The 25,568-nt window shown below is 32.9% G+C and overlaps 3 protein-coding genes across 10 annotated transcripts; all 3 read left to right on the top strand.

The window, feature by feature from the left end:
* Positions 1-3,630: 3,630 nt before the first annotated feature.
* LOC110622870 (cell division cycle 5-like protein) lies at positions 3,631-10,713 on the top strand. Of its 3 annotated transcripts, none has more exons than XM_021767559.2 (5): positions 3,631-3,786; positions 3,896-4,244; positions 4,846-6,564; positions 8,155-8,436; positions 9,429-10,713. In XM_021767559.2, the coding sequence occupies exons 2-5, from the start codon at positions 4,068-4,070 to the stop codon at positions 10,302-10,304; spliced, it is 3,054 nt and encodes a 1,017-aa protein (XP_021623251.1). In that variant the 5' UTR covers positions 3,631-3,786; positions 3,896-4,067; the 3' UTR covers positions 10,305-10,713. The 3 variants fall into 3 exon arrangements, with proteins under 3 accessions (XP_021623251.1, XP_043815423.1, XP_021623250.1); XM_021767558.2 differs by having other exon boundaries at positions 3,636-3,792; XM_043959488.1 differs by having other exon boundaries at positions 3,632-4,244.
* A 201-nt stretch (positions 10,714-10,914) lies between these two features.
* Positions 10,915-17,480, top strand: LOC110622871 (probable low-specificity L-threonine aldolase 1). 6 transcript variants are annotated; one of them, XM_021767563.2, is made up of 11 exons: positions 10,915-11,124; positions 13,449-13,556; positions 14,087-14,534; positions 14,722-14,833; positions 15,343-15,393; positions 15,516-15,587; positions 15,677-15,809; positions 15,899-15,957; positions 16,742-16,842; positions 17,114-17,180; positions 17,270-17,480. In XM_021767563.2, the coding sequence occupies exons 2-11, from the start codon at positions 13,520-13,522 to the stop codon at positions 17,306-17,308; spliced, it is 1,119 nt and encodes a 372-aa protein (XP_021623255.1). In that variant the 5' UTR covers positions 10,915-11,124; positions 13,449-13,519; the 3' UTR covers positions 17,309-17,480. The 6 variants fall into 6 exon arrangements, with proteins under 6 accessions (XP_021623255.1, XP_021623252.1, XP_043815426.1 ...); XM_021767560.2 differs by having other exon boundaries at positions 10,915-11,165; XM_021767561.2 differs by lacking the exon at positions 10,915-11,124 and adding an exon at positions 12,886-12,979.
* A 5,766-nt stretch (positions 17,481-23,246) lies between these two features.
* On the top strand, positions 23,247-24,931 carry LOC110623606 (protein LIGHT-DEPENDENT SHORT HYPOCOTYLS 1). Its single transcript, XM_021768604.2, has one exon. The coding sequence runs from the start codon at positions 24,044-24,046 to the stop codon at positions 24,617-24,619; it is 576 nt and encodes a 191-aa protein (XP_021624296.1). The 5' UTR covers positions 23,247-24,043; the 3' UTR covers positions 24,620-24,931.
* The last annotated feature ends 637 nt before the right edge of the window (positions 24,932-25,568 follow it).

The raw sequence follows: 25,568 nt of genomic DNA, 5'->3' as shown, positions 1-25,568 counted from the left end.
TTTCCAGCGTGGTTTTTGCCATGATTAATCATATGGATCTCAATGGGTATGATGAGAATGAGAATTTTGGTGACGAAAAGATCTCCTTTGTTTCCACAGACGGCGCCAATAGAAGTCCTGAGATCCAATAGAAGGTAGGATTAGGGTATGCGTGTGTGAACTTAGTCCGAATGGCTCATGCCTTCCTTCCTTTATTCTTTTTCCCTTTTGTCCTCTAATGAAGTATAACTACCACCCTGCTACAGTATAATATGTCGATATCATGCAGGGCTATACGTATAGACGTATTGTATTTTTTTCCATCATCAGACGTCCATTTAATTCCCTTCGGCGCCCGTGTTGATATGATCCCGAATGTGTAAAGGTCTATTACTCCGCTGACCCATCAAGTCAGTTGAGCTGGATCACTCTCAATTGCTCTGTCCATCTTGCTGGCGCGAGGTCTGGACTGCACTTATGCAGGTGGACCGACGTGTTTGACTTTTACAGGACTATGGCTTGATCTTCCCTCATGGATTCAATTGTGGTCTGCGTATTCGAGATCCGACGATTATCAATAGGCTATTGATTTTATTTTTCTAAAATATTACTTTTAAATATTTTTATACTTTAAAAGCAAATTACCAGTGTAATTTTTTTTTTACAACCGCCTGATGCTTATTGCCTACCAAAATTACAATAGCTTATGACCACCAAAGAGTCATAGTTTATTGAGAAGAGAGCTCTGTACCACCACTACATAGATACATCTAGTGAAATTCAAATAACAAATCAATGGCTCCTAAATACATCTCAAAGACTATGAAGCTCAGACAACCAATTAAGCATAACTTTCATTTGAGTTGAAAAAAGAGATGTTAAAAAAATTTTCAGCATTTTAAAATTATAAAGGTCGAACATCTAAAATATAAAGAATAATTAAAAAATTTAAGAACCTTAATATAAAATTTGAAAAAATGCACTATTCACACCACTAAAAATAAATATGGAGCCTTTCAAAATGCAAACAGATTAAAAAAATGAAAAACTAGAAAAAGGGCAGACATCACATAGAAGGAAACCTCTTTTCCGTCGAAGCACGCAGGACTAAGCGCGACTAGATTTGCCGATAAAATTCTACTTCCTTATAGAAGTAATTCAAAGTAAAAATAAATAAAGACTAAATCTAAAAAAATTGCAACATATTTAAAACAAACCACAATGAATCTCATACTAGTGAAGGCCAAAAAATTATTTTATTTATCCATAAAACCCCACAAGAGAGATTGCTTTGTCCCAAGTTTATTTAGCTGCCATAGATTTCAAATATGAGGAATTTGTGTAAGACAAACAAAATTGAAAGGAAAATAAATTTTGTTAAAGTACTATTGCATTTTTTTGACATAAATTCTTGAGCCAGTGCAATTAAGAATATGTCCTGATGATCTGAAATTCAGAAAATAAGGTTTTACAAGGGGTTTGTAAACTTAGTCCTAGAGAATAATGTTTCTCTCCTTTTTATTTTTTTCCTTTATCTGTCAATGGCGTGTAACGACCTCACTGTTATTGGGTCACCTGTTTCTGCCATACGAATACGGACGTACGAGAATATCAGATCTCTGCTCCATGCGTAACGGCAATTTAATTCCCCCTAGCACGCATGCGGATGGACCCACTAGGCGAATGGACTGGCCACCTCTTCTTTTCCGGATTGGGTCTGAGGGTGGAATTAAGTAGGGCTGTGCAATCGGTCGGTTCGGTTCCGAACCGAACCGAACCGATAAAACCGAAAACCGAATTGTTAAAATTTGTAAAACCGAAAAAATCGATTATGAAGGTATAACCGAACCGAATCGAACCGATAAAATTCGGTTCGGTTCGGTTCGGTTCGGTTCAAACCGAAATTTGTATTTTTTTTTATTTTTTATCTCAAAAAATAAAATTAATAAACAATTAAGAAATAAAATTAATAAACAATTAAAATGGGTTGTCCCCTTTCTCTTCTTCGCATCTTTCAGGCATGGCTACGCTCAATAAGAACCCAGAATAGCGAAGTTGCAGTGAGCAGGACCTCTCTTTCTTTCACCAAAGGTGATCCTAACCCATACTCAACCCAAGACAAACAAATATTAAAAGTAACACAAATTGCCAAACTGCAAAACCATATTCAAATCCACTGGTACAAAAAGAAAAAAGAAAGAAAGAAAACACAGAGAGGAAGAAAAATAAACCATATTCAAATCCACTGGTACAAAAAGAAAAAAGAAAGAAAACACAGAGAGGAAGAAAAAGAGAGACCTGAACGGGATTGCAACGGTGAACAAAAACGAGAAGCTGAACGAAGTCGCTGATGTGAGAAGTTACTTTGGAGAGATCGATAAGCGGTCCATACTAGTATCTCTGCTCTCAAGAGATCAGTCCACGGAGTCGACGGGAAAGAGGTTGATGGTCGACGGTCGGCGGTCGACGAGAAAAAGATTGACGATCGGGGGGGAATCGGGATTGAGGAGAACAGGGGTTCGGGGGGGGGGGGGGAATCGGGAGATTGGAGAATGGGATTGAGGGGTTCGGTGAAAGGGATGGACTCAGAGAGTGCTGGGTTGGGTTGGGTATAATAGGTCTCACAGAGTGCTGGGTTGGGTTGGGCAACTAAATCGGTTTTTTCGGTTTGATCGGTTATTTAACGTGTTTAAACCGAACCGAACCGAAAACCGAATAATTTTAAATATACTAACCGAACCAAACCGATCATCCCAATTAACCGAACCGAAAAACCGAAATTAATCGGTTCGGTTCGGTTTTTCGGTTTAAACCGAAATCTGCACAGGCCTAGAATTAAGACTGAACCTTAGGGGAGGTATGATCTTTGGGTCGAAAGGACCGGACCGGCCCGATTGGGAGGCTTTAGAGGGAGTCCAGTCTTAAGGCCGAATGGGCTGGACCTGATCATGCGGGAGACTTAAAGGGCTTTCAGGTAAAGAGTTGTCATCATGGGTCAGATATCGGATCGGAGTAGAGAAATCCAGCGGTTATCATGTACTATGAATTTTTTTATAGAATTCATAATCCCCAAATGGGAAATACCATGAGAATATTATACCTGCGATTTCTCTTTTGCATATAAATAAATAATGTATTCTTTTATTTAATTACTTTTCCTATATGAATATATGTAATTTATAATGGATTTTGTTACATCATTTGTATTATTTTTTTTTTCAAAAAATTTTGAGTGCAATTTTGGGAGAAAAATTCAGAATCAATTCTTAAGAAATACTGTTGGAAGGATCAAGGGAAGATGTATTTGTTTAAATTGTAAAATAGATGTAAAGAAATATTGGTAATTCAAAAGTTAAACTATTTTTATAAAGGTGAAAATTTTAAATATCAAATGCTACTTTTATACATGATTAGGTATGGATTTGGATGGAAACTTGACTGGAATCAATTAAAATGGAAACTTATCGATTTTAAATTTAATTAGAATTATTTTAAATTATTAGAATATAATTAAATTTTCAATCAATTCATTGATTTTAGATTAAAATGAAAAATCTCACCCGTCGAACAGAAAAGGGCGGTTCGGGTCGACGTGACCCGAGGAGTGGAGGTTTGGGTTAGGTTTTACTGTTTTAGCTCTATAACCCGTTAAACAGATCGAAGCAGGAAAGTACTCATGCCCGAGGATCGTCTTTAGTTTTCCGAGTTGAACCCCTAACCCGCTTCGCAGTCTCTTTGTCGCCGAGTCCCTCTCCGTCCTTTGTTTTATCTTAGTTTCCTGCATCCCCCGGCCGTGGCTCCTCGCCGGTCACTGTTATTTTTCCATTCATTTCCTTCCTTCTCATATTTTTTTTTTTGCAATATCGTCACCGATAAATTCTGAATAGTTTATCGCCGTTTCTTTGTTTCATTACAGTATCTTCATTCGCTGCTTTGTAGCCGTTACGGTCATCACTGCTGCAGCCATTTTTTCTTTTATCTTACCTAATTGCGAGCAATAGAGTAAATTCGTGTTGAGAGCTATCAATCTTAAAACGCTGAAAATTTTGAACAATTAGAAAGCGGTAGTCAAATACAAAGGAGGCAAGATGAGGATTATGATAAAAGGTGGTGTGTGGAAGAACACGGAGGATGAGATCCTCAAAGCGGCGGTTATGAAATATGGAAAGAATCAATGGGCTCGAATCTCTTCGCTTCTGGTTCGTAAATCTGCTAAACAGTGTAAGGCTCGCTGGTATGAGTGGCTCGATCCCTCTATCAAAAAGGTACTCTGTGCTTCTGTATTCTTCAATTTGTTTAGAGATACATACACACCTGCATTTGCACTTGTATGATTGTATAACCTCCATTTAATGCTTTAAAAGTGCTCCCTAAAAAGTTTTGCAGACTTGCGAAGCTAATTGTTTATACTTTAAAGTGCGTAATAATTTTGAAAAACCGTTCTAAGCTTTTTTTTTTTTTTCGGTGAACAACAACAGCGAGCAAAATTTCACAATGATGTTTCCTGTCAATGTATGGTGTTGGAAAAAAGGGGATGGGTCTTAATATTTGTTATATGTGTATATGATACTTCTTTTTTGGAGATGGTGATCATTATTCTATGCATGGGGTGCTAATTGGTTTACCTTTTGGGTTGTTGGGGGAGCTGGGAAATGATGATCTGCAATTTTGATTCCTTTTAATCCAAAATAAGGAAAATTATAAGCCATATCATTCCACTCCTATATTGGTAAGTCACAACATGGGAGGCAACTTTTGATATTGAACCTTCTATTTAATGTTATGTATTCAAAAAATTGCAAACTCGAAGTAGGTACCTATGTAAGATTAATTTCTTTTTTTTACATTTTTTTATGATATTTGTAGACCGAGTGGACTAGAGAAGAGGATGAGAAATTGCTTCATCTTGCTAAGCTAATGCCAACACAGTGGAGAACAATTGCACCTATTGTTGGCCGTACACCATCTCAGTGCCTTGAACGATACGAGAAACTTCTTGATGCTGCTTGTGTTAAGGATGAGAACTATGAACCTGGTGATGACCCACGCAAATTGCGTCCTGGAGAGATTGATCCAAATCCAGAGTCAAAGCCTGCACGTCCTGATCCTGTTGATATGGATGAAGATGAAAAGGAAATGCTTTCTGAAGCACGAGCTCGGTTAGCCAACACTAGGGGAAAAAAAGCAAAAAGGAAAGCTAGAGAGAAACAGCTTGAAGAGGCTAGGAGACTTGCATCCTTGCAAAAGAGAAGAGAACTGAAGGCTGCTGGTATCAACACACGGCAAAGGAAGAGGAAAAGGAAGGGTATTGATTATAATGCGGAAATTCCTTTTGAAAAGAGGCCTCCACCTGGCTTTTTTGATGTTACTGATGAAGATAGACCAGTGGAACAGCCCAAGTTCCCAACTACTATTGAAGAACTTGAAGGAAAAAGAAGGATTGATGTAGAGGCCCAACTGAGAAAACAGGATATTGCAAAAAATAAAATTGCTCAAAGGCAGGATGCCCCATCAGCTATATTACAAGCTAACAAATTGAATGATCCAGAAACAGTGAGGAAGAGATCAAAACTGATGCTTCCTGCACCACAGATTTCAGATCATGAATTAGAGGAAATTGCAAAGATGGGTTATGCAAGTGATCTTCTTGCAGGGGATGAGGCACTAACAGAAGGGAGTGGTGCAACACGTGCTCTTCTGGCGAACTATGCCCAGACACCACAGCAGGGAATGACACCATTGCGAACTCCACAAAGAACTCCTGCTGGTAAGGGTGATGCTATTATGATGGAAGCAGAAAACTTGGCTCGGTTGAGAGAATCACAGACACCATTACTTGGGGGAGAGAATCCAGAGTTGCACCCTTCAGATTTTTCAGGGGTCACCCCTAAGAAAAGGGAGATCCAAACACCAAATCCAATGCTGACCCCTTCTGCAACTCCTGGAGGTGCTGGCTTTACACCTAGAATTGGCATGACGCCATCAAGGGATGGGTACTCTTTTGGTATGACACCAAAAGGAACTCCCATCAGGGATGAACTCCATATAAATGAAGACATGGATATGCATGACAGTGCAAAGCTTGAGCAACGAAGACAAGCTGATATAAGAAGGAACTTGCGGTCTGGTCTTGGTAATCTTCCACAGCCGAAGAATGAATATCAAATAGTTATTCAACCACCTCCAGAAGATCAGGAAGAAGCAGAAGAGAAGATTGAAGAAGATATGTCTGATAGGATAGCTAGAGAAAAGGCTGAGGAAGAAGCAAGACAGCAGGCATTGCTTAAGAAGAGATCAAAAGTACTGCAGAGGGAACTGCCTAGGCCGCCTTCTGCTTCACTAGAACTAATTAGAAATTCTTTGCTGAGAGCTGACGAAGATAAGAGTTCCTTTGTGCCTCCTACATTTATTGAACTTGCTGATGAAATGATAAGGAAGGAGCTTCTAACGTTACTTGAGCATGATAATGCAAAATATCCGCTAGATGAGAAGTTGATTAAGGAGAAAAAGAAAGGTGCAAAACGAGCTGCTAATGCTGTTTCTGTCCCTATAATTGAAGATTTTGAAGAAGATGAGCTGAAAGAAGTAAGTGCTTTCTCTATGTTTTTCTTTTTTGAACTTATGGCCTTCCATTTTATTGTTGTTTCTATATTCATGTAATTGTTATGTTGATTGTGATCTAAGCATCTTGACGAGCTCCATAGTTTCTATTCTTATTGTTGTTTAACATTTTGCATTTTATCTTTAGGCTATTAGTAGTTTGGTAACTAATATAAAGGAAAAAAAATGTTGATACTTTTTCTTGGATTTGGGTGTGTGTCAATTGCTTATAGACATAATTGAATGCATAAAATTTCTCCTCACTATTCTTATTTTGGATGAATGTCTTCCCCTGTCTAGTTAGAGGATTGTTGTTTCTTTTAAGATGTCAGAGTTTTTTGAATGAATTTTCAAACTCTGCTTTGAGTATCAGAATCTACGGTTGATGGGAATAATTTATTACTCTTAGAAGCATGTGACTTTGCTCGTGGGTAATGCTTGGGGTTTCTTTTCTTATTTAGTTGTAGACACTAATGGAAAGACTTCAATTAGTTACATATGTCTTTAGTAGATCTCGTATTTAAGACGTCAACAATTTATTACAGTGTTGCTGTTTGAAAGAATTTGCATGAGTTTTGGTTTCTCTGCTTTGATTTTTTTTATTGTGTTGGGTGAGTATTGGGGAGACGTGATAAGATGTTGCTAAGCTGAAGATCTTAGTGACTTGGGAGGTTCATTATTGTTGTGTTAAAAGGTTAGAATTATATTTACCTCTAGGGATTGCACGAGCAGTTAGGGAGGATTGCTCTCTGGTTCATTTTCCCCTCTATTTTTATTTTTTTTTTTTAAAACAAATTTCTCACTTAGGAGTGCTTGCTTGCTCTCTCCCTCTTCAGAATTGGTGTGAAACCTACTTAGCTGATATTTGAAACTTCTCAACTAGTCCCTTTGGTCTTTGAGGTTAGCAGTAAAGAGAGGTTACTCTGGTTAGTACTTGGTCAGAAATTAGAATAGATAAGTTTCTTGGGTTTATGAGTGTATACTCACCAAGTGAGTTTTCTTTGGAGGTTTATGATTGTATACTCACTAAGTGGTTTTGAGGCAAAGTAATGCCATTGTTTAGTGATACATGAACCAGGTCAATGTTTAATGCCATTTATATTATAAACCAGGCCAATGTTTTGAGTTTAGTTTAAAGGCTAGAATGTTTGTCTGAGAACTGTAAGTTGCTGGTTGGAGAGGGATTTCTGTCTGAAGTATTTGAACAACTGCTGAGAGAGAGATATATGAACACATTTGGCTCTTGCCAGTGCTCTGGAGATTTGCTGTGTGTTCTTGAATTTGTATATTTTATGATCTCTATTTCTCTCTCTTCATGTTGTTTCTTGTTATCATCAGTATTTCTGATGTTCCATCTTATCTGATCCATTGGCTTGCAGGTTGTCCCTTTGCTTTCACATGCTTTCTGAAGTTATTTTATGTCTTCATTCTGGATTTGATTTTTTAAAGTTTATTTGTTTGCTTGATTTGATAAATCAGTAGCCTTGATTATTGTATTCCAGGAAGACCCTAAAAGTAAAATGTTTAGCTATTGACCCATTTGCAAACTTGTGATGATCACATTCTGCTTTACAGGCTGATAATTTGATCAAGGAGGAGGCTCACTATATCCGTGTAGCAATGGGACATGAAAGTGAATCGCTTGATGTGTTTGTTGATGCTCACAAAACATGTCTAAATGATTTGATGTACTTTCCCACTCGGAATGCTTTTGGTCTCTCAAGTGTTGCTGGAAATGTGGAGAAACTAGCTGCTTTACAGAATGAATTTGAGAATGTGAAGATGAGGTTGGAGGCTGAAAGGGAGAAGGCATTACGCCTTGAGAAGAAGGTTAATGTTCTTACACAGGGTTATCAGGTATGTTGTAGTGTAGCTTATGGATTTTGTTATGACTGGGAGTTGTTTCTATTTTATTTTAGTTGTCCTCTTGTTTCCTTCTTTTCTTTCTTTCTTTCTTTCTTTCTTTTTCTTCTTCTTCTTCTTTTTAACTATCTCTGATGTAAATTATTCCTTTTTTTCTCTGCTTTGCTCTTAGAGTATGTTAGGCATTGTTGCAGTTGAGAGAGAGTACCATTTTGAATTTGTTCACTAGAGCCAATGAGAATTTGTTCTTAATTGTGGATTTGGCATTATAAAGATCTAAAAGCATGCTTTTTCAAAAATCAATTTCGGCCTCAATGCCAAACAATCTAGCTTTCTTGGATATCTGGGAATTTTTTATTTGAGCTTTTCTTGCAAATGCCCTCATGGCCTTCTATTTCTATGGCTAAAAAGATGTGAAATTATTCACATTTTTATAGGGTGTTCCAGATGCACCAATCTCTATACTACCACCTTCGCAAGAATATATCCTCATATGGTGATAGCTTAATCTTCTCAATTATCTCTTCTATTTGTGTCTGTGTGTTGGATTTCCTTTCTTCTTCTTTTTTCAATTATCATGTATTATCAGCCTTTCTCTATTTTCCTTGTTTTATCCTCCCCTTCTAACAATCAGTTAGTAGCTAGTAATTGAAAGTTTGAAATACATCAAAGAGACTTGCATGTTTGCTTTAATAACAAACTGCTGTCTTTTTCTGGAATGACATTTCATTTAAGTGGACGGTTTTCCTTTTCTGTGAGGTTCATAGGTTTTAGGAGCTCTTTTACTTGGAACTGTGTTAAATTTGGGGAGCAGGTATCCTTGAGAAATAAATGTACATCTCTTTTTCAATGTTTATTTTTCTTTAGGCAACAATGTGATTTAAAGTGAATCTAATGTGTATCTGTGATGGGATCTTACATGGTCACATTCTCATTAGAGTTCAACAATAGTGTGTTACTGAATCATTAATATATTGAATGATCAGACGCGGTCAGAAAGGCAGCTGTTGCCACCAATTGAATCAATTTTAAAGCAGATGGACACTGCTGGAACAGAACTTGAGTGCTTCCAAGCTTTACAGAAGCAGGAGCAATTAGCAGCAACCCACAGGATCAATAGTCTCTGGGAGGAAGTTCAGAAGCAAAAGGAACTAGAACAAACTTTGCAAAGGCGATATGGAAATCTTGTGGCTGAGCTGGAAAGGATACAACATCTTACCACTAATTACAGAACATTAGCAAAGCAACAGGAAGAGATTGCTGAAAAGAATCGTGCACTTGAGTTCGTTGAGATTGCGGCAAAGCAAGCTGCCATGCAAAACTCGGAAACTTCTGAGCCTTTGCCTTCGGATAATGTTGGAAGCACTGTGCTAGTTGATTCATCTAATCTTGCAGAGCAGCAAACAAATGAGGCTCAGGACCTTGTTCATGCCAGTCCAAAACATAATATAAATGCTGATTCTGGGAACGAGCATGCAGCTATGGATACAGATGTTAGCTTATCTACTGATGCGCCTTCAGTGGTGGAGGGATTGCATAGTGTTAATGTCACCGAGGCTGATGAAAGTGACAAAGAAGTTACTGCACAGAACTTGAATAAGCAAGGAGGTAATATTTCTGATGTGGTAGTTGCAGAGGGAAATATGTTGAATGATAAATCTGTTAGCGGGAATGCTGGTGGCATTGCAATGAGCACTGAAGGTAGCGCTGATGATATAGAGGATGGTGCAGTTGCGGAGGACCAACAAATTGTCACGGAAGCAACAAACCCAGATGGTGTTGCAATTAAACAAGGAGAGATTGGCGAAGGTGAGAGAGCAGAAGCTGCCGAGGTTGTGAAGGATGGTGCCAATTCTGAATAGGCAATTGCTGAACTGATGAGAGAAAATTGTGATATATATGAATGAAAAAGGAAGTTTAAAGTGCAAGGAAGTCTCATTCAAATTTTGCGACAATAGCTTGCTTAATTGGAGTCATAAAAATTCAAGTGTATCTGCAAGCACCTTATTTAGCTGCTCTAGTACAAGGACTTCTGCGGACTGTTTCCACAATTTGTCCATACTAAGTTTTTGCCAGAACTGAGCATGCACGCCTATCGTTTTAATGCTTTGTTGAATGCCCAAAGGGACCTTAAAAAAAGAAAATACAATCCCATATATGGTATGCTGCAATTGATGTCTCAGGAACTGTTATGTCATCGAACCTGTGAAGGATTATGTGACATAGTTACTGGTATTTAATTATATCTAGTTATAGTTCATAACCGATCAACACTATTGTAGCTTGGCTTTAGGCTGAATTTTGTTGCTCGCTTTTTTAATTTTCTCTACCATTTTGAGGTTGTGGCATGTCCAGTTGGATAAATCTTTTGCATGAACCTAAATCTTTTGTCCGATTAAGAACTCGAAATGGTAAATGATTTGACCATCTCTTTTATTGTGAAAATCAATTGCAAAAGCACTTCGTTTGAGTTGAGCACCAACACATCAGGAAACCAGGCCTAGGCCTGCCAACACGTATCCACGTATGCACTTATCCAAGGCTCCCTTTTGGGACATGATGATAGAATACGTGTTTGACATGTCAAGGAATTGCTATATATAAGGGCAGAATCACAAGCCAAAACGAATCCGCTAAGCGATAAACTCAATTGTGAAGCTACTTGAGAGTTCTACAAGACAGGTATTCCTCTCTCTAGTTGGCATTCAATCAAAGCCTATGAGGTATGTGTCTCTCTCTCTCTCTCTCTGCGTTCGATCATATGACCTCATTCGATAATCTCTTTTATCCTTTATTAGGCAACTCTCACTCCATTTCTGTTGAACTTTGTATTTCCCTATTTCACATTTATTTATTTAAAAGCTTATAAAATTTGTATGTTACACTGTCACAAAGGAGTGTCAATTATTGCGACAGCGTAGAGGATGATAACCGCAAGTATTTTCGGATATCCATTTCAATTGAAGGATTTAAAATAGTATATATTTGGATTTACGTTTGGAAATTAATAGTTTTTATGGGTTGAGCTTGAATGTGGAATTTATTTGTCGAGTATACATATTTCAACTTATTTATGAATAATTAATCAAATATAAAATACATTTTATGATAATATTTAATAATTTTTATGCATGTTTTATTTTAATTTGAATTTTTTATAGGAGTATTAAAATTTAAAATATAAATTATTAAATTATGTATATATAATGTTAAAATTGGTTTAGATATTATTTAAGTAATAATAATGAGATTTTGAAATGAATTTAAATAATAATAACTAAATTTGGAATAAATTTAAATATTAAAGATATTAATAAGTTTTAATTCTTTTTCATCGTTAATAATTTTGCAATCATTACGGTATCTATCGTTCGCTGCAAATAACAATTATGGTCAAATAGAATTAGCAATAATATATTAATTCAGTAATCAAATACGTAAAAATATTTAGACTGATTTGTTATAATATGAAATAAGATGAATTCTATACTTAGTAAATAAAAATAATTTTGTAGAGAAATAATTTTGTTCATTTTATTTTGAGTTTTTTTTTGTCAAAACTTGATTTTGAAATTTCAATTTGAGATCTTACCCCAGGAAATAATTTTGAATGTCACTAAATTGAAGCTCATAATTTAAGAATGCAGTGAACAATTCACGAGCGCTTAGCTTCACGATGGCCGCTAAATCTCTAGTGGAGTTTCTCCATCACCTGCGCGTGTACCACATTGTCAAATTCTCTAGCTACGTTCTTCCTTCTGAGTAGATTCATCGGCCATCATCTTGGACCCTGTATTTTCTTTGTGGGGTAGATTCATCAAATCATGGATTTCCCAAATTTATTGAAAGAAGGAAAAAAGAGAAAAAACGACAATTTAAAATCAGATAGAAAAGAGAAAGAAGTAATTTAACCGCTGAAAATATTTCTTGCATTTTTCATATTTTTTTCAATGTTTAAATACTTGAAAAGATTAAGTAATAAAAATATTTTCTTAGCAAAAATTTTATTATCATTTTCATATACAAATTTATTAATATTATTTATTTTTTTTAAATGGAATATTATTTATTTTTAACATTTCAATTAAACAGTAAAATTATTTTTAAAATATAAGTCCAAAAATAAATCGATCTAATGTTATTAATTTTTAAAAAATTACTATTTAATCAATATAAAATAAAAAATTAATTAATTAAATTTTCAATTTTAAAAAATTTATATCAGAGTTTAAAAATAATTAATTTTTTTATTAATTTTAATCAATAAATATTAAAAAATACAAAATATACTTAATACTAATAGATTAATTAAATAGTAAAACATTAATAATTAAAATTAATAAAATTATAATTTTTTAATATCTATGAATATTTTCATTCGTCCATGGATTACCTAATTAGTTTTCGTATAATATACGATTAAATAATAAATTTTCTTTATAATATTTTTTTTATTAAGGCAGAATAAGCAATTCCAAGAAAAAATATAATAGCATTCAGCTTTCCTTGTGGGTTCTACAGGACGTCACCACTGCTGGTACGGGTTTATCTTGCGATTCCTCTGCTTTTCTTTAACATTTTGTGGGTTTTGGTCACTGCATGGCGCTGCACTTTCAGAACCAAGTGGACGAGATTGTTTGTGCGCATACACACACATACACGTTTATGCATGCTGCGTTGTGTTTCAGTGGTTCTTCTGGTTTTTTGGATTCTTGTTTAAGAATTTATTTCCAAGACCACCTCTAAGGATTCCATCAAAACAGAACAGGGTTTCTTTTGAATGTTACGAAACTTCTTGTTTAAAGTCCTGAGAGACTAGCTGCTGGTTGTTTTGAGTATTTGAGTGGTTGATCAGGTTTACGTAATTACTATTAGGCTCTGTGTGTGTGTGTGTGTGTTTGTTGTGGGTAATCCCATTGGTTTCTGTTAACAATTTTATGGTTTGAGTTCAGAGCCTTAGCGTGTGGTTTGGTAATTTAAGTTTCATGTTTCTTGCATGTATCCAGAGTATAAGGAAGTGGGCTGCAGGTTGAATAGAGACTTTCTTGATATCAAGCTCAAAGGTTAAAGATTCTTAATGATTTGCATCGGAGAAGAAAGAAACTTTCACACAGGCAGGACCCTCTCTCTCTCTCTCACCCCCCTCTGTCATACACGCACTTGAAATCTTGAATGGGTTGAGCTAAAATTCTTGAATTTCCTTAAGAATAGCTCAAGTTGGGCACTGATGCATTTGAAATTAGATAATTGCAAGAAATTACTAGATTGAGCTCTTTGCTTTGACCAGAGAAAAATTTAGGAAATATGTGATCCGTATGTCTTACTTGAATTGTGGGTCAATACGCTTTTGTCGGTTTCTGGTCTAAATTCAAAAGGAAAAAAAATTGGGCTCTTTAAGATCAGATTCTAGTTAGATTAACGTTGTGGAGATTTTATTATTTTTCGTGGTTATTTTCTTCATCTTTCAACCTTAATCATCGAGAATTTTTATTGTTTCTTCAAATTTTCTTGCCTACACAATCATTGATGTGGGTATGAGCCAAAAATGGTTGCAGAAAGACAAAATTGTAAGCATCAATATATTAGCCATGTTTCCCATTATAATGAGGTCATTAATGTTTGTTTAATGATTGGTTGTTTTCAGCAAAGATGGTAACCAGAACGGTGGATCTCCGGTCCGACACTGTCACTAAACCAACAGAAGCAATGAGAGCAGCCATGGCAAATGCAGAGGTTGATGATGATGTTCTGGGTTATGATCCGACTGCCTCAATATTAGAGACTGAAATGGCAGAAATCATGGGCAAGGAAGCAGCCCTGTTTGTTCCATCAGGCACCATGGGTAACCTTATTAGTGTGCTTGTGCATTGTGACATTAGAGGAAGTGAAGTAATTCTTGGACACAATTCCCACATCCACATTTATGAGAACGGAGGCATTTCAACTCTTGGAGGTGTGCATTCGAGGACAGTGCAGAATAACAAGGATGGAACCATGGATATTGATTTAATCGAAGCTGCAATTAGAGATCCGAGAGGGAGCCTTGTTTATCCTACTACTAGGCTTATCTGCTTGGAGAATTCACAGGCCAAGTACATATTACTATTCCATGAAATTGTTTCAAGTTTCTGGATTATTTGGCTGACCCAGAAGTAAAATACCTTGGATAATATCAACAGCTTCATATTTTTGGATTGTTTTGCTCAAATTTTACTGTCATTGAGAGCTCTCCATGTCTTCTCTGTTACATTTTGTAAGTGGTTTTTTTAATCAATGCAGTTGTGGTGGTAGATGCCTATCTATAGAGTATACAGATAGAGTTGGAGAATTAGCAAAGAAGCATGGTTTGAAGCTTCACATTGATGGGGCTCGCATTTTCAATGCAGCAGTTGTGAGTAAAAATTTTTTCAATATGTTATGAGTCCTATATGCAGTTGTTTTGCATGTTGTTATGTCATGTGAAAGTCAAGATAAAGATGATGATCCTAGAGTTAAATGTTTCTGACTAAATTGATATAAGATGTTGCAGATGGTGTCTCCCAGACACCACATTTGTTTTAGGAAATATTTTTTAGTAGAGCAATATAACTGGCTAATCTTTTGCAATGTTTTAGGCAGCATAGGCAGCTTCATAATGTCATAACCTTGGGACAAAAGGTTTGCTGAAAATGGATTGAATTTAGATTCATAATTAAGAATTAGATGGATCTGCAAGAGATTTTATCTAGAACTGCTATTTTCAGTGGATTATTTTTTTCCTTTTTTCAGTTTTCCTACTCTACTACTACTCTTTTCTTTTCCTTTCTTTTATTTTGCCTCTTTAAAAAAAATCCTTATAAAGCATTAGAAGTATATTTGACTGCTGTTTTAAGTATCTGTTCTGAAAACATTGTCCCTCAGGCACTTGGAGTTGCTGTGGATAGGCTGGTTCAGGCAGCTGATTCAGTTTCGGTATGATGAAGGGTGAAGTTATCAATCTTTTTTTTTTTCAGATGACTGATATTTGTTGTTGTGTGTGTGTGCACGCGCACGCTTTTTTTTGAAAAACAAATCATATACCTAAAATTTTCCAGGTATGCCTATCGAAAGGTTTGGGTGCACCAGTTGGATCAGTTGTAGCTGGTTCAAAAAGCTTTATTGCAAAGGTAGTAAATAAAAATTTCCTTTCATGGGGAATGCTTGCTTTTTCCCTCATTGAGAGTGGACTCAAACACTTAGTGTTGTTCTTCTTTAGGCAAGAATTCTCAGGAAAACATTAGGAGGTGGGATGAGACAGGTTGGAATCCTTTGTGCTGCTGCTTTAGTTGCCATACAAGAGAATGTTAGAAAGCTCGAGGACGATCACAAGAAAGCCAAGACGCTCGCGGGTTAACATCTATATGCTTGATTTTATCTCTATCTTCTTGCTGAAAAGGGGTTAATCTAATTCTGCAAATTTATGGATTTCTCTCTTCAGAGGGACTGAATCAGATTAAAGGACTAAGAGTGGATGTCGCTGCCGTCGAAACCAACATTGTAAGTGTAACTGTTACCTGTGTTCCAAATTGCACCAGTTGCTGCTCCATTACATTCGATGAAAATTTCAGTCTGACATGCAATTCATCAAAATATATTATTGATCAAGTTTAAGGGTGCAAATGAACCAAAATATTCGTGAGTTATTCGAGGTTCGGTTCGATAAAAACTCGATCGGGCTCGGCTCGTTTTCTAAATGAGCCGAGCTCGTTTAGACTCGCGAGCTGGCTCGTGAACATGCTCACGAGCATGCTCGCGAACAAGTTTTTTTTGCTAACACTAATCCCATGTCGAAAGTTGAAGGGATATGGAGAATCGTGCCTGCTCTACGAAAGAACAATCCTTCTATATTTTTTTTATTAGTTTTGAGTTCGAGAGATTTCAATTAAATAAAAAAATTTAATTTAGAAGTCTCTTAATAATTTTATAATTTAAATTTGTTTATATTTTAAATAAATTTGAATTATATTGAGTTTGTTTATAATATAATCGAGTTCAAATTCGAGTCTAAATGAACTCAAATTCGAGTTTTTTGAATGGAGTTTGCGTTGGCTGGTTAATGAGATAAACGAGTTTATTACGAATCGAGGTCGAACCGAGTTCGAGTTTAATATTTATTTTATGAATCGAGCTCGAGCTTATAAATGAAGCTCGAATTGAGTTCGAGCTCGAACTCGAACTTTTAAATTTATTTTCTAATCGAGCCTGAACTTATCAAAACTCGGCTCGATTCGATTAAGACCCTAATCAAGTTGTCACAAGCTGATCTGTATCAATTGACCAGGTATATTTAGAGATAGAAGAAGGCTCAAAATATACAGCAGAAACTCTACGCAAGAGCTTGGAACAACATGGTATACTCGTGATGCTAGCCGGCCGACTCAGGTCTGTTTCTTCTCCAACATGAATTCCTGTATAGCCTCCAACGTGGTTATCTTTGTACTTCTGAGCACTTCATAAAAAATTCTTTAAATTTGCGTAATACGCCTCAGATTCTGAGTTCTGAGACTCAATTGTGCAAGTACAGCAGGAATATTCTGGTACATGAGCAGTTCAGAAGGCAGATTCTTGATTACATCAGCAAATGCAAATTGTTTCATGATCACTCAGACAGCAAGCTAACAAGTTGTGTTTGTGTTGTTTTTTCATTTGTCAGGATTCGGATTGTTCTTCATCATCAAATCTCAGCAAGTGATGTGCAGTTCGCTTTATCATGCTTTCAGGTCTCGACATATCTATGTCTGACAGCTCTTTTTTTTTTTTTTTTCAATTAGTTGTTTCTGAACAAACTGTCTGCTGACACAAATTGCAGCAAGCTTCAACAGGTGTGCAAGGTGAAAATGGCAAGTAGTGGAAGAAACTTCTCTGAATTTCTCTGTAATAAGATCATTTCGATCTGTTAAGTAGAAGTGTTTCCCCTTCATTACAAGAACAGAGGTGTCAAGATTTAAACCTGTATTCGGTATTAAGATTTCAACATTCAAATGAAATAATAAATAATAATGTATTTCTTTGGTGGATTTCTTTTAGAAATTATTTAAATTGCATATAAAAATTAATTTTTTTGGATTTAATTATTTCTTATATTCGTTTACCTTATACAATATTTTAAATTTCTTTAGTTTCCAAAAATTTGTAAATAAATATCCTATTTGTATTTTATATTCTTCAGAAGAATGAATTGGAGTTTCCACTTTTTATTTATTTAGATTAGAAAATAAGTATTTAATTATTAAATTGATAGAAATTTAAAAACTTTCAAAGGAATAAAAAAATATATAATTTGGTTTGAATTTTATGAAAAATTAATGAAAATTTATGGAACAATTTCCAAAGATTGTTTGCATTGAAGCATGTCATATATGGAAGAGAATGATGAATTTTCTGTTTAAGAAATTTTATTAAGAAATTTTCCCTTAATTATATTAAAATTTAAGTGGATTTAATTATTTCTTATAGGTCAGATTGAAGAACATATAAAATTCAAAGAAATTTTTATTTTATTTTTCTTATAAAAAAAGATAAAAATTAATGGGTCAATAATCCATAATTAAGCTTTACATTAAGAGCATTTTGGAAATGATTTTAGGGACTCAAAATTCATATTTCATTTTAATTATTATTCAAAATAGCAGGTATTATTCTCATTTAAATCCAAATAATTATTTAAGTAGAAAATTTTATTTAAACAAATTAAAATCCAAATAATTAAAATCCTTTATTTTCAAAACAACCTAATGTATATTTTGATATAAATTTTCAAAATAAAATGTTGGTTTAATTTCCGAAGTAAATAATTAATTTGTTTTTTATATTTTGCACATTTTTTAAGAAAAAAAACGTTATCATAATTTATTTCTTTAAAGTATTTGTACGAAAAAAAAAATTAACTGTTGGATTAGTAGTTCAGTAATTGAAATTTACTTCATAATATAATAATTAAGGTTTAAGTCTGGATATATAAAAAAATCTAAATATTAAGTCATTATTTATTTGTATAAAATAATTTTTATTTTTGTGAAAAATATTTTTTAATAAAAAAGTAATTTATTTTCTACTGTTTGATTGCAATTATAAAATATGTTAATAAGATTTTTTAAAAGTGGTTAAAATGATATATACTCTTTGAAAGAAAAAGGTTATTTTCGTTAAAAACAATTTAACGTTTTATTTGATAAAAAAAATTCTTATTGACAATTTCTTTTTAATTATAAATGTCATAAAAATGTAAAAAAATATTTTCTTCATGTTTATTATTTTATTTAGCTAATTAAGGTAATTGGAAGGGTGACGCCTCCAACGCCTATTCCACAGCTTTCAGTTCCAAAACGGAGGGGTTTTGTTTTGACTATCTTGTGAAACAAATTAGACCGTTCTACAAATTAAGATTAATCTATTAAGTATTTAAATTAAAATTATAATTTATTAAATATTTAAATTTATAAATATATAATAATCGAACACAAATTAATTATAATTTTTATTCTATCTTGCTCACAATAATCATACCCAATGACTTTGCTAATTTTTTCAATTTAAAAAAAAAACTTTAAAATAAATTTTTAAAAAAATATAAAAAATACTATATAATTTTATCAATTTTTTATTTTAATATTGATATGAAAATTGTATAATGAAATACTAATTTAATTTAAATTAAATTATAGATCATGAAAATAAAAATGAGTAAAATTATAATATATTTTTTTATATTTTTATTTTTTAATTAATAATTATATTTTAATTAAATATTATTATATAAATATTATTAAAAATAAATTTTTCTCTGTGGTTCTTTTGAAATTCGATATTCTCGCATTTTCCTTTTCCTTAAATCTAACTTCTCCTTTTTCCTTTCCTATAAAAGATGATCTGCGTTAATTGACTATCGATTAAAAAGAAGATGTTATTCCTATTAAAAGCTCTAGAGATATTTCGATCGTCACTTATGATTTCTGTATGGTGGAAATATTTCTCACATACAATCCAATCAATTTTCAAAGTATGCAAACTTTTTTGTCAGATTTATGGCAGCAATCATCATAAAGTTATTGCATTTAAGGATTTGGTTCCTAGTTACAAGCCAAATATTTTATTTTTGATAGAAATAAAAACTCTTAGTTCTCGTATGAAATTTTTTTATAATTTTTTACATTTTGATGGTTGCTTCTTAGTCAATAGACAATGAATGGGAGGAGGCCTTTTGTTAATGTGAAAGAGTCATGGGTGTGGTTGGCTTTTCTTCAAATTTTATTGATGCGGTTGTTTCGAAAGGTAATATTCAATAGAGGTTTACCAGTTATTATGAGTTTTCAGAATCACAACGACGATATCAGTCTTGAAACCTTATTGAAACTTTATCTAGTAGAAACTCTCTTCTGTAACTTTATTTGAGAGACTTTAATGATTTATGCTCGAGAGATGAGGAAGAAGGATGAGTATTTTTGCCAAATTATTTTATACAGGAGTTTAGACAGGCATTTGAAGAGTATTTTTGCCAAATTATTTTATACAGAGATTGATTTTGAATAATTGTAAATTTTTGTTAGACTCTATAATTAATATTTCTATTGAATAGGTTCGTTGTAATCCTACTCTTGGTTAGAGAATTTATCAAGTATAATCGTTTATCTGTTTGGGATGATACCTTTCTTTGTTTATAAAATTTTATTAATACAATCAGATTAAAAAAAAATAATTATATTTTAATTGACACGTTAACGTATTAGAAAACTATCACTATTTATTAACGATCTGATACTATAAATATTATTTTAATATAAATTAAATTATAATAAGTGAAATTATAAAATAATCATTATAATTTATGTACAGCGTTAATTTCATCAATTCTAACATTTCAATTTGCCTACCAAATGAATTTATATTCTTTTATTAATTTCTTTCTAAATTGCATTCACTTATATTGAACATTTTGTTTCAATTTGAAATTGGTTATTCACATTTGTAGCATCTATGGCTAAATGATTACAGCATTCAACTCATAATTGATGGATTTCTACATTCAACTTCTATTAAGATTTCTTTTGTTCGATGAAAATTAGTCAATAAAATATATTTTTTTATCAAATAAAATTAATTTAAATATATTTTAATAATTTTTTTAAATTAAATTATTTTCTGATCTTTAAATATTAATAATGACAAAAAATGAGTTGAATATAAATTGTTAGTTTGCAAAATGAGAATTTAAAGTGATAGACAGTTTAAAAACAGTCATTTTAATATTCAAATCAGTAAAAATTTTAAGAATAATAGATATAAATAGATAATTTGAATTTGAGAAATTTGTGTAAGAATGCATGTTTTGAACTCATGTGAGGTGGTAGACATCAGCTCAATACTTAAATCAATAAAATTTTTAAAAATGGTGAATATAAATAGATAACTTGAGTTTTAGAAAATTGTGTTAGAATACGTATTTTGAACTCTGTATATATTTTGCTTTTTTACAATAATAAGATAAAGTTAATTAGTAATTTTTTTTAAAAATATAAATGGTATTAACTAGTAAATAAGTGATCTCTTAATTGCAGGTGTAATAAAAATCTATTGTATTAAAGTAATTAGATGTCACAAAAACTCGATTAAATACATGAGATGAATTTCTTATTATTTTGAATACTGATTATTTTATTAATTGTCTTCCTTTTTATAAATGAAATTTAGATAATCGATCGGTTATAATTACTAGAATTTTATCGTAGGATCACATGCTATAATCGATTATTATATCATAATAGATTTCACTAACAAATTTATTAATACTATTTATCTTTTAATATTGCAATTAAACATTTTTAAATGTTATTTTAGATGGAAAATATTTTACACAAATAAATTATTTTTTGATTTCCCAATTGCAAATTAAACATTATAAACTAAGTTATTTTTTAAATGTTATTTTAGACGGAAAATATTTTACACAAATAAATTATTTTTTGATTTCCCAATTGCGATTATATATCATGGTTTTTTTTTTCTTCATTTTACCTTTTTAACTTTAATCAAGTTAATTTGTTCTCAACTTTATGTCTATTTACCAACTTGTTGGTGGTGAATATTTGCTTTTTACTATTTAGGTGCTTTTAAATACTAATTTAAAAAACAATATCAACATTAAAAAAAAAAAAGCTTTTTTTTTTATTAGGAGGAGAAAGATAAGAGGAGACTGGAATTGAACCCAAATCATCATCAGAGATTTCTGCTTTCCATTCTATTTCTTCTTTGATCTTCTCCTTCAATATTACCCTATTATGTTTTTTTTTTAATCTAACTTTTTTTAACCCTTTGATGGAGTGAATGGAGTAGGTTAAATGTATAAATGGGTCAACACCTACCTTAGCTCAAAGATTGAAATGACACCACCCTTCTTTGAATTTCTAATTATTTCTTTTTTTTTAAAAAAAAAAAAATTGTTTTCTCTCCTTATCATTGATGGTGGAAGTAGCTTTCTTTCTATCACACCTTTAAATTGATTCCACCTACACTTGTAAGAGGAATCTTTGAGTGATCCATTGATTGAAATTTTTAGTTCCATCCACATATCTATTATCAAGTAGACTGTGCCCTTTGCTTCTTCTTGTTAAAACACTTGGAAAATAATATATCAAGATAAATGATTTTCTGAAATTACAAAAAAATATCAATTTAATTATGTTTAAATCCCTCACAATAAACATTTATATATTAAAAATTCTTCAACACAATAAAAACAATAGAGCCCAATTTTATAATATTGATCATATGAATTTTTTTTTTTAAGAGCTAAATAATTTTAACCGTTAACAAATTACAATTCCTAAAAATAAAAAAATAAGAAGAAAAAGCATAACATGGGATTAAATAGTTTAATTTGGAGTTAGAATAAATTAGTGTTTACTAATTAGGATATTTATGTAGTACAAGTATTAAATATAAAAAAAAATTATGAAGGATTAAAAAAAAAATTTAAGATGCAATTGTTATAAATAAAAAGTTTGAGTTTTTTTTAACCATATAATCGAGTAAAATTTTTATTGATACGTAGGAATTAACTTTAGATTTTAAAACAGATTTGGGTTACGATTACTTATCGAAAATAGAATTTCAAAATATATAACTTTCAAAAATATAACAAGAGTCACAGATTAGTCATAAAATTCAATATAAAAATTTTATATTTAAGAGTTAATTTTATATTTTAATTATTTTTAAAAATATTTTTATAATTTTACATATTAAATTTTTTTTTTATTAAAAATATTCGCTTTTCAATCTTTAGTATTAAATATTCATTTTTAATTTTTAAAAAATTGAATAAATTTTTTTATTTTTTAACTTATTTTTTTATATCATTTTAATTAAATAATATTAATTAAAATTTTTAACGTTCTCTAAATAACATTTTATTATTTATTTAATATTTTTTTCATAGAAAATTGCATTATAAATATATATATATATATATAACCTTTCTCCTTCTTGGGATGAGGAAGCAGGATTTGGAAAGGTAGACATCCCTTTTAACTAGTGTTGCAGTGTAAGAACCTTTAGTTACTGAAGTTTTACCCAATGAACAATAAACAGTTGTTAGTAAAAATTAAAGCAAAGGGTACAAAGATTTTGAATGTGAGCACATGAGCAATTACTGTGAAGCTTACCAGATATATCATTTTATGGTGTTATTTATTAAATAATTTGAGTTAATTATTTAAATTTAAATAAAAAATAAATAAATATGATTTAAATCAGTTTGAGCGGATCATGTTAGCTACCATGAATTAAAGAAAGTTTCTACTTTTAGAGGGGAGTGAGGGGCACGCGCTTCAAAGGGTAGAAGAAGAAGAGCAGTGGCAACCGCATATTTTGGTGATCATGAATTCTGGTGACTTGCCAAACCTCTCCAATTATAGCAAAACAAAGCACTCCCTTGTCATGTTATCTCTCACCCCAATTTGACCTCTCTTTCTCTGTCTTTCCTAGCTACCTACTAGCTGCCCTCTCACTCTAACTTTATCTACAGTGTTAACTTGAGTTCTCTTTTCCTGGAAAAGAAAATCTGATGATCTGATCTTCTCTTTAAGCATATTTCAGATATCAATTACCAATAACTGCGTTTCTTGCAGACTGCACTCATTTTTTAACCAGAATCTTGTGTTCTCCCTTTCAAGTTTTATTTTTTTTTTACAACTTTCGTTAATTATACTATCAATTTCAAAACCCTCTCTCACTGGGAGCCCATGCAATTTCTTGCTTTCTGATCCCCTTTTTGGTTATTCTTGTGTTCCATTTTCACAAGAGATTCCCATTCTTGAAGAGGCAAAGAGGATAACAACAAGGTTTCATCACTTTTCCATTTCAAGGCCTGCTCACCTGAACAACAAGGAACTGTTGCCTCTCTCTCTCTAGGGTTCGTCCTCAAGTCATCACGTTCCTCAAAGTAAGCAACAAGGGGAAATTTAGAAACTGTAGTAAGACACCCACAAAGAAGAGCTGCAGCCTACAGCAAAGCAAATCTCTTACCAGGATCCAGATAGAGACAGCAGTAAAACCCTAATCCCATCTCCCATATCATCTTTTTTACATGGATTTGGCGTCTTCTTCATCAAACCCAACACTTCCATCCCCAGTAATGGGTGGCTCGATCACTTCCTCCAACACTCCCACTACACCAACTGCAACGCTTTCCCCATCTTCCACTCCGAGTCGCTATGAGAACCAGAAGCGCAGAGACTGGAATACTTTCTGTCAGTATCTTAGGAATCACAGGCCCCCTCTTTCGCTTCCCATGTGCAGTGGTTCCCATGTTCTTGAGTTTCTTACGTACCTCGATCAATTCGGCAAGACTAAAGTCCACAATCAAACTTGTCCATTTTTTGGCCTTCCTAATCCACCAGCACCTTGTCCATGCCCTCTCCGCCAGGCTTGGGGAAGCCTTGATGCACTGATTGGAAGACTCAGAGCAGCCTATGAGGAGCATGGAGGGAGGCCTGAAGGCAACCCATTTGGTGCAAGAACAGTGAGGATTTACTTGAGGGAGGTTAGGGATTTTCAGGCAAAAGCAAGGGGAGTTAGCTATGAGAAGAAGCGAAAAAGGCCTAAACCAAAAGCAAAACCAACACCACAAGAAGCACCACCACCTGATTCAGGTGCAGGCTAGTGAAAGAACAAGAACAAGCCTGAACATTGAAGCTATATATATGATGTGGGCTCAGTGCAGCTTTATCCATATATGGGTATTATTTTTCTACTCTTCCTTTTTTTTTATTCTATAAAGAGATGGCTATATAATGAAGTTTGCTTTATGTTTGGATTTGTGGGTACCATTTGAACTACTCTTTAAGAGACAATCGGACTGGCAATGAGCTAGTACAAGTAGTAGTGCTTGCGTAATAGTGAATCTAGTGACTAAATTATGTGCAGACATGAAATTTGTCCTTTGAACATATAATCTAAGTGCTTGTTAGATGTATATATATGCTGTTGTTATTAGTCTCTCCCTTTCTTGGGGAATTAGAAATATGTCTGTTCTTGAAAACAGAAATGAAAGCTCCCTTGTTTGTAGAAGACGATTAAAAAGTCTCCACAGTAATTTCATCATCTACATAATGATTCTTCTGATTGCTGAAGCTATAGTTTGTTTATCCTTTTAAAATAATGTAAAATTCAATGGTGAAGGAATATAATAGTTAATTAATTCATTGAATGGGAGTACGGACAATGCTAATTGTACTTTGAATGATATTTATATCCTGCATACTCTACGTTTTGACACTCTGTGAATTAATTTAAAATATGCTCAATCTTATATTGTAACAAGTTCATCAACAGTTAAATTAAATAAAAAATAAATATTTAAATCGAAGTTGTGAAAAATATGTATAATAAATATATAAATTTAATAGTTGTCATGTATGTGAAAGCAACTTTTAACTATTGTAAAGAATTAATCTAGAAAATGAGATTTCTCTAGCTAATGAAGAAAGACATGGCATTTAAGATCGAGTTGTTGGGATCATAGGCCTATTGTAAGGGAAATCAGGTAGGTACCCATTTAAACTCTATGCCCTTATTTGATTGAGATAATTCAGTAAACCTCAAGTTTTAAA

The sequence above is a fragment of the Manihot esculenta genome, chromosome 9 (assembly GCF_001659605.2).
Source record: "Manihot esculenta cultivar AM560-2 chromosome 9, M.esculenta_v8, whole genome shotgun sequence".
Classification (NCBI taxonomy): domain Eukaryota; kingdom Viridiplantae; phylum Streptophyta; class Magnoliopsida; order Malpighiales; family Euphorbiaceae; genus Manihot; species Manihot esculenta.
Note: the sequence above shows the minus strand (reverse complement) of the source record. Positions and strands in the feature narration are given on the sequence as shown.

What these genes read in the sequence shown, in the direction of transcription:
- LOC110622871 (XM_021767563.2), top strand. Translation starts at nt 13,520, where the DNA reads ATGATTTGCATCGGAGAAGAAAGAAACTTTCACACAG. An exon ending in TTGGAGAATTCACAGGCCAA is followed by an intron (nt 14,535 to 14,721) that starts GTACATATTACT and finishes TAATCAATGCAG; the next exon opens with TTGTGGTGGTAGATGCCTAT. An exon ending in GAAAGCCAAGACGCTCGCGG is followed by an intron (nt 15,810 to 15,898) that starts GTTAACATCTAT and finishes TTCTCTCTTCAG; the next exon opens with AGGGACTGAATCAGATTAAA.
- LOC110622870 (XM_021767559.2), top strand. Translation starts at nt 4,068, where the DNA reads ATGAGGATTATGATAAAAGGTGGTGTGTGGAAGAACACGGAGGATGAG. An exon ending in AAGAAGATGAGCTGAAAGAA is followed by an intron (nt 6,565 to 8,154) that starts GTAAGTGCTTTC and finishes TCTGCTTTACAG; the next exon opens with GCTGATAATTTGATCAAGGA. An exon ending in TTCTTACACAGGGTTATCAG is followed by an intron (nt 8,437 to 9,428) that starts GTATGTTGTAGT and finishes TTGAATGATCAG; the next exon opens with ACGCGGTCAGAAAGGCAGCT.
- LOC110623606 (XM_021768604.2), top strand. Translation starts at nt 24,044, where the DNA reads ATGGATTTGGCGTCTTCTTCATCAAACCCAACACTTCCATCCCCAGTA.